The sequence below is a fragment of the Limulus polyphemus genome, unplaced genomic scaffold (genome assembly GCF_000517525.1).
Source record: "Limulus polyphemus unplaced genomic scaffold, Limulus_polyphemus-2.1.2 Scaffold2409, whole genome shotgun sequence".
Taxonomy (NCBI): domain Eukaryota; kingdom Metazoa; phylum Arthropoda; class Merostomata; order Xiphosura; family Limulidae; genus Limulus; species Limulus polyphemus.
This window is the reverse complement of record NW_013668019.1, coordinates 153,178-162,001: the sequence shown is the minus strand read 5'-3', so window position 1 is coordinate 162,001 and position 8,824 is coordinate 153,178. Positions and strand designations below refer to the sequence as shown.

Below are 8,824 nucleotides of genomic sequence, written 5' to 3'. Positions count from 1 at the left end.
AAATTCAAAAACAAACAATCATTATGGTTAACTCTATTTCCGGGATAAAAAGGTTTCAAGCTTAGTTTTAGAGTAATTGTCAAACGTCATATAATTATACTTTTAGTTCTTTCTTTATGTGCGACAGCTTTTTCTCAACAGATAACACTACTAGACTGTCTGAATACTAATTTTTAGGAATTATTTGTCGTAAACTTTAGAGGAAAAGAAAATATTAAAAGATCAGTGACAAAAATAAACGATGCGATTACATTTTTTTGCTTTCGATATTTTTTTATTTCCACAATTTCAGTCCTTCCAACTGTTTAAATAAAAAACACGAAACACCTTAGATTAATGAAATAATAAAACAAACAAAAAAATTGTTGCTTTTAATAAATCCATAATACCAACAGCATATAATGTTTCACACTCGTAAGTCAAATAAGAACCATTTCCTACATCTTAAATCAGTTCTTTTTTATTGATATTTATTAAAGAAAAACTATTAGTATCCCGAAAATCGGTAAATTGGAATTTTTGAATTAAAAACCTCATCAAATCATACCAAATTCAAGTTCGATTAAACTTCGTTAATTATTATGATTTTGCCCAATTTTACAGCTTAAGTTATCCACAAACAGCGTCAATATTTTAACAAACCTGCACTTAAATACGAATACCAGTTATTTTTGACATAATTCCTGCAAGGTGGCTAGTCCTTTGTTTTACATTTCTGATGATGATAAATATTATTCGGGTAATGTCCAGACTGTAACCTACTTTAAGTTGTAATCAATAATCGAAATCAGCTAAGATTGAACTTTGTTTTAAACTCAATTAAAGCAATCTCTTAATTGATTAAAAAACTGACTTTTTATGGGCTTAACGACAGTGGACGCTAAACTTTTTTGTTCTCTCAAAGATTCCAATAAAAATTGCTTCACCAATACTAACGTAGGTTAAAGTTTGAAAAATAATGAAATAGCAGTCTCCAGTAATGATGCATTACATACTAATAAAACTAAATATATACACACATCACATGATAACAAAGCTTTTAAATAATTCTGGTTATACGTTTATAACAATCTCACTAGATCATAAAATGAACTAAAATTAATTTAGGTAATAAATAATCTCATCCATGCAACAATATTAAAGCAAAAATTAATGTTATTAAACTACTTTTGCATATTTAAATCTAGATTAAACAGCAAATACGTTTATTCGTAAATGCATGCATGACAAAATATGACAATCACAGCAAAGAATGGCCATGCAGTTGTGTAGATGTTTTACGTATCTCCTAGCGAATCCACAATGTTTAACAGATAAATAATGTTAAGTAGACTTCTAGCTCACTACCTTGCTCATTTTTCTTTACGATGGTATGATATGAGCCTTCCAAATCCACTTCGATTAATCTCGTCGAAGTTTCGTTTTCTCAGTCTAAGGCTCTCAGCCTCGTAAAAATGATCGTTACCCAATTCGTCAATCCAGTTGTTTTTAAGTAGACTTCTAGCTCACTACCTTGCTCATTTTTCTTTAAGATGGTATGATATGAGCCTTCCAAATCCACTTCGACTAATCTCGTCGAAGTTTCGTTTACTCAGTCTAAGGCTCTCAGCCTCGTAAAAATGATCGTTACCCGATTCTTCATTGTCAACCCAGTTGTTTTTGTCGAAGGCAGAACGTTTACTAAATTCTTTAGATCCAGCCCGATCGATTTCGTCCAAGCTTCGTTTATGAAAATCGTTAAATCCAGCCCGATCAATTTCGTCAAAATTTCGTTTATGAAGTCTGCCAAATCCAGCTGTGTCAACTGCGTCAAGACTGCGTTTCAAAGAAGTTCCGGTAAGTGCTCCTCTTCTTCGAAAGATATTGAATGATAAATGATGTTTATGTCCGTGAATATTTGTTTTGGAGTCTCCTTTATCCTGTAATAAAAATACCGTAATATTTTCAGGAAATTTAAACCATGAAATTTGAAAAGCAATTAAAGAACTGCATATGACTTTTAAAATTTAAGGTTAAGCTAATATTATAATTTCTATTTCTAGAAAGGGAAATTCAAGATATGTTAAGGTATTATCGTTTGCTTCAATTTTGACTTATACACCTTTTGCAATATCACGTAAAGCAAAACACTTATTAGGTATTGTTCCATTATTATAGATTCAGTAACAGATTTTTGGAAAATTCATAGTTGTGAAATCTTCTTCTGAAAACATTTTCGAAAGATCAATAACATTTGTGATGGCCGGGTGGTTAGGGCGCTTGACTCGCAATCTGAGGGTCGCGGTTTCGAATCCTCGTCCCACCAAACCTGCTCGCACTTTCACCTGTGAGGGTGTTATAATGTAACGGTCAATTCCACTATTCGTTGGTAAAAAGAGTAGCCTAAGAGTTGGCGGTTGGTGGTGATGACTATTTGCCTTCCCTCTAGTCTTTCACTGCTAAATTAGGGTCTGCTAGCGCAGATAGCCCTCGTGTAGCTTTGGGCGAAATAAGAAACAAACCAAAATATTTGTGATTGTAGCGATTTTTAAGTTAACCTACGTTGTGTGTTCTTGAATACGTTCTTCTGCGAACAAGCCCAACAGTTTTGGCGCTAGCAGGACGAAACTTGACAGGCAGGCTCGAGGTGTTCTGTGGAGTGTTGTTCTTTTCATGGCACAGCCCACAACCCTTATTTGTTTCAAGATATCGAAAAGGGGAGGGGTAAAACTCGCCCAGAAGGTCACCCGCACATGATGAGGTTCAAGGAGCAGGATTGTAGAGTCGCTAAATTAGAATATGGCATTGTATTTTGTCGTACTGTTTCCCACTCGGGATCCCGGGAGTGCTATTTTAAAAAACTGTGTTCATACCACCGCTTACAAACGAGTTAAAACATTTCATGAGAAGAGTAAGATTTAGACTTACTTTCACAAACGAACTCGGGAGATTTAACTCAGATCTTTAATATTCTTACATATTTGAATGAACTACCTATGAAATGTACTTAGGAGTAGTACTGTAGAATGTTAGGGGTTGAAAAAAAACTTGAATGTCAATGAAAACATAAGAAAAACCAAGGTTACAGAGAGACAAATGGAATATTGAGGTCATACAAAACCAAATGGAGCATATCCATACACCAATCTAATATATGTTGAACAGAACTCAAGCTAACTAGAAATACAAACTAGCGGGACCAAACTTGGCATCCTTGCACAAGTACCCCGAATGGGTACCCTGGCGGTTTTTCACATACCCCCCCCCCCCCTTCGGGTAGCTATTGAACTAATTGTAGATAATGGAAGAGCTTGATCGGTAAAAGATTGGGCCTCTTTGTGTCATGAGGGGTTTTGTGGGGTTTTTTTCAACTCTCTAGTGAAGCTCGGTTATTTTATGCTATTAATGGCAAATACATTTTGCTCAAGAGTCATACTGTTAATAATAATTAGGTTAACATACGTGCAATGGCAACTAATGTGAAAATTCAGTTCCACACAACTATTTCACGGATTTACATTGTCATGTTTATTTCAAGTTAAGCACAAAATTACACACTGGGCTATCCGTGCTCTGCCCACCACGGGTATCAAAACCCGGTTTCTAGCGTTGTAAGTCCACAGATCTTGTCTACATTGTCATGACAGTAGTAATTAACTTAAGCACTTTTAATTCAGTCACCGATTCTTAATCTTAAGTGGTGCTGGTTGGAAATAAAACTGTACAGTTACTGTCAATTTAAGGTCATCGTATTAATGCTAATTTAGTGTAAAAAGTGTGTCAAACACTTTACATTATTTCCGTTTTCCAAGTAACCACATTGGTGATTTCCAAGCAATAGCAACCAAATAATGATATTTTCGTAACATAATACGTAATTACGCATTGAATGCAGGTGTGCCATTTTACTTTGATTAGTAACAGGAGTTCGCCCCCTATTGGCACGTTGGTATGTCTTCGGACTTAAAACGCTAGAAACCGAGTTTTGATACCCGTGGTGGGCGGAGCACAGGTAGCCCATTGCGCAGCTTTGTGCTTAACTACAAACAGAAGTTTTACAGTTTTACAGTCGTCCAAACGATGAATCATTTTTTATGTTCATAATGCTATATGAATCAGAATGGAAAGTTATAATATTTTGCTTATTTAGTGTTACAATGGATTACAGTACCGATAAAAAAATGTATCTGCGTGAACTAAACATATGCTAAGTGCTATTTATATATACCTTAAAGGGACAAGAGCAATCTGAGAAAAAAAAATATATTGTTCATTTGAGGCATTATGGGAAATACTTTGAGATACTCTGATGCAATTTATGCGATATTTTGGAGTCACTAACGGTTGGTTATACAGGTAAGTCAACCTCTGCAAAACGGGAGATGTTGAAAAAAATATTTTAAGATTTCGCTCTTACTCAAATAAAATATACAAATGCAGCCCAATCTCAGTCAAACAAATTTAATTGTTGTAGACTGGAAGCACTATCAGAAAAATTAAATTATTCTATTAAAATATCCTAAATGGTAACTGAAAATGAAGAATTCTATTCAATTTCCACACCAATATTTATTGTCATTCCATCTAGAATGCAGAAGGTAAAACTATAAAGAAGAACAAGACAAGAAAATACATCTCTTAACACCTACATCATATTTCAACTTCATCAGTGACCCGATTTCAAACCTTCGACAAGCATAAAATAACAGAGAACTAGCGTTTCTTCACCAAGTAGCCTTGACCTATAGGTTACATATTGTCTCAGTCACGAAACGCTTTGTGTTCTCATTCAGTCAATGGGAGTCTCATAACCTCACTCAGTCAAGCGATGCTTAGTTTACTCAATCAATCAAGGGACGTCTAGTATCATCATTTAATCAAGCGATGCTTACTATCTTCACTCAATCAAACGACATTTAGTAAAACTATGTCAGACAAGAAATGTTTAGTAAGCCCAATCATTCAATAAACGCTTAAGTACTATGTCAAGCAACATTTGGTAATCACTCTCACTCAAGAGATGTTTTACGATCTCATTCAGTCAAGAAACAATATGCAACTGCAGCCTAACATGTAATTTTTTCGTTTAGCCTTCTTTTAACTGCTTGTTTAAGTTTTCAAGATACACTTGTTTAAACAATATCGTTACTTTCTCTCCAAGAAAAAGTTAAAAAGTGTATATAAATACAGTTTTTGTATAATCGTACGTCGAACTCGTAAAAGAGAATCATTATTCCAAACTGCTTAGTTATTATGATGACTCAGGCGTATTAATATTCTGACGTAAGTAAAGAGGAATGAGCTGAAATCCCGCAGACCAGGATTGCTCATCTCTTCTACATAATATACAGGTACATTGCTGCCCTGCATCTCAAAGTATTAACCCCCTCACGGTTTGCCAGTGTAATGTATACTTCCAGAATAAATTGGTGTTCTTTCAGACTTGAGTGTATTTACTTACGGCAACTCTGGAGTTAACTCGTTCATCTATTTATTTTAGTACTTAAGAATTTGAAACCCTAACCTAACGTGTTGGATCACCACATGTCTTTATAAGACGTGGTATTGACTCCACGTGTATCTGGAATGTATCTGTATCATTGTTGGACCATTCCTTTATCTCTATCCTCTCCAATCCAGGTAGAGTTGACGGTAACAGACTATGACTCTTGATATGTCGTTCTAAGCCATCACATAGCTTTTTGATGGATTAGAGATCAAGGGAGGGTAAGGCCAGTGTAGATTGTAGACGTCTATCATGGCCATCCTTGAAGTATCTATCTTTATTTGGGTAAAAGTAGAGCATGGAAGGTACATCTGGTCAAGTAGGGGGATCCAACATTCACGAATAGAGACATGACCATTCACAGGAACCAGATCTATCCCACGCCATATATGATCCTGTTATTAAATTTACCCGCCACTTCACACACAATTGAATGTCTTTAATCCTAAATAAACCACTATATTTGCCTCTTTTGATAGCTGTCTCTTCCAACCGCACACTTCCTTATTAGACGAAGTTTTTAATCTGATAACAATACAGTATAGATTCAGTACACTGAGGTCGTTTATTTGTCAGTCAGCTTGACCGTCTTCGCAAATGAAACACCCACCAATTGACCCCCAAAATGAACACTTTATTCAACTTCATAAATCTTTCGTCTTTCACATTATAGCGACAAAAGATTCTCATACAATCTACTGTCTGTCTGTCTGATGTTTTTATTTTTCGAACAGGTAAATACTAACTTTGTTTAAACAACAAAGTATGATTGTTCTATTTTGTAGGTAGGAATGTCTAATATTTTGGTCCCCAAATTTATATAACTCAAGTCACGCATGCATGAAATATGTTTATATTTAAATAATTTAAGAGCATTTGCTGGAAAGAAACGTAAAATGTATAAACAGATAAAAGTAAAGAAAAACTAAAATTTGCTAGGGTGATTCACAGTCTTTATATCCATGGGCTCTTGTTTTATTTTTTCATACTGGTACGGTGGTTTCTTTCTATTAAACAGTTTGGTATATCCAGTTTTCCCCAAGAAACCTAAGGCTATGGAGTGTGGCCAATGCAAGACTATCAACTAGAGTCTCCTTTCAAAAGTATTAATAAAATTTATCTGAAACAGAATTAAACATAACGTTTAAAATGAGCTATAAAAACAGCAAAGTGGTTTTAGAAGCTGGAGTACGAGAGAGCGGATATTGAGTCTTGGAATGGTAGGTTAAAGAAATATTTATGTGTGCTTCAGAGACTTTGAAAAAACTTTTAACAGTATTAACCAAGAGAAGTTAATGGAAACCTTGCAGAAGATTTGGCTATATCAAGCAGATATAGGCATTCTAAATAATATATACTTGAAACAGGAAGCAGCAGTTTGGTGGAGAACTAAGCAGTTAGATTGCGGTTAACATGTGTGCTGACACCGACATTATATAATATGTATGCAGAGTGGTTGACAAGAGAGGTCATTATTGATAAAGGAGGGGTCAGTACATAGAATTTGTAATAGCAGTTATCCTGATAATAAAGTTCTCATGGACGAATATGAGGAAGAGATACATGAGTTACCTGACAGGATTGTTAATGAAGGTAAAGTCTATAGACTCGGAATAAATGTCCACAAAACTGAGACAGGTAATTTCACGATCTGGTGAAGCTCCCAAAATATGTATCAAAGTAAAGTTAAAGTGTTGAAACAAGTATTGGGGTTTACATATTTAACAATGGATATCAGTAGAGACGGCAAGTTTGAAAATAAAAAGATAAAGAAAAGGATAGGAATGGCAAAACCAACGTTCTTCAAACTCAAATAATTGCTCAGGAGAAATATCAAAGTAGAATTGGAGAAGAGACTACTAAAATGTTACCTGGTCAGTGGAAGCATTGACCCTGTGGGCCGTAAAAAAATGACAGTTGGATGCATTTAAATTTTGATGTTACAGACGAATGATGAAGATCAGCCACATAGAAAGAAACACTAACGGGGAAGTATTGAAATGTAAAAATAATTAAGAGAACTGCTAGCCATGTGTAGGAAACAGACGATGCGCTACTTTGGACATACAAGTAGATCCGAAGGAAGGTCGGTCGGCAGAGACTCGTCCCCTGGTGGGACAGCGGTAAGTTTTCGGATTTACATGGCTAGAATCAGGGGTTCGATTCCCCTCGGTGGACACAGCAGATAGCCCGATGTGGCTTTGCTATAAGAAAACGAACACACAGGCAGAGACTCACTTGCGTTGATGACATTAGAAAATATATTGAAGATGAGAAGATTGAATTAGTAAACATAGTGAGGAATAAGGAGCATTGGAGAACCATAGTCGCCAACCCTTAAAATAGGGGAGGACACTATGATTAACTCATATCCTTCTTCTGTTCCCAAATAAAACAAAACGAGTATTGCTTTAACTTTTGAAGCTGATCTAGAGGAAATCAAATCATTAATTGACACAGAATAAGGATAAAAGTATCTAGTTTTATTACATCTAATGTTTTTTAAAATAATTAGAAGTTGACAAAGTTTAGCTTGTGAAAACAGTTTAACCGAAGTTTTCATCAAAATTATGTTTCTCTCCTTAGCCGTTTCGTTAAAAGTTCATTTATGTCCATTAGGTTTAATGTGTTCTCTAAGTTAACTCTATGTTAACTACATTTGTGTAACTTATTTTTATTCTAGAAAACAAAATTTATTCAAATCAGAATCGATGTTAATTAAAATGAAACTGAACATTTTTCGAAAACATGGAAAAGGTCAAGTTTAAAACTACTTTAAAATACAATTTTCAATCAGCACATTTATTTTATACTATATATTTTTGATTAATCAAATCATTCCTTACCTGAAAAGGAAAACCACCAGATAGCGTCGCTACGAGACAGAACATAGAATATGTTATTAAAATGTGTTTCGTCATGTTTGTTCCTCACTCTTTTTTCTAACTATAACGTAACCAATAAAATCAAGATTTTGTCTTGTTGATTCGTTCTGCGACCACCTTTTATAAGTCATCTACTGCGCCGGAAGTTTCTAAAATACAAGACTTCTACGCAGGTGGGTACCAATTGGTGTAGCGTATTGCGCAAGTTGTAATAAATTCAACACATGCGAACAGCCGCATTACAAACCACAGGAAAGGATGTGGTAAGTGAAACCAGAGCTTGCTTAATGTCGTTTTTGTTTCCATAAGTTTTTTTTGTTGTTTTGTTTTTTAACTTTCTCATTGAAGTGTGGTTTGGAGCGATATATAATCCACGTCTAATTAAATGTAATAATGAAACCTTTCAAACTTAATAAAATATTCATTGATTTGTTTATTGAAGTAAAATTTAACA

The 8,824-nt window shown here is 34.8% G+C and overlaps 1 protein-coding gene across 1 annotated transcript; it reads right to left on the bottom strand.

Moving 5' to 3' along the window:
• Window positions 1–314: 314 nt before the first annotated feature.
• Window positions 315–8,509, bottom strand: LOC106466882 (orcokinin peptides type A-like). The gene is made up of 2 exons (XM_013927190.2): window positions 8,332–8,509; window positions 315–1,919 (listed from the first exon to the last, which is right to left on the bottom strand). The coding sequence occupies exons 1-2, from the start codon at window positions 8,404–8,406 to the stop codon at window positions 1,518–1,520; spliced, it is 477 nt and encodes a 158-aa protein (XP_013782644.1). The 5' UTR covers window positions 8,407–8,509; the 3' UTR covers window positions 315–1,517.
• Window positions 8,510–8,824: the final 315 nt, after the last annotated feature.

Bases quoted from the DNA above. Each gene is read 5' to 3' on its own strand.
- LOC106466882 (XM_013927190.2), bottom strand. From the start codon at position 8,406: ATGACGAAACACATTTTAATAACATATTCTATGTTCTGTCTCGTAGCG. The intron at 1,920-8,331 runs GTAAGGAATGAT...TTTTTATTACAG, and splicing joins CTGGTGGTTTTCCTTTTCAG to GATAAAGGAGACTCCAAAAC.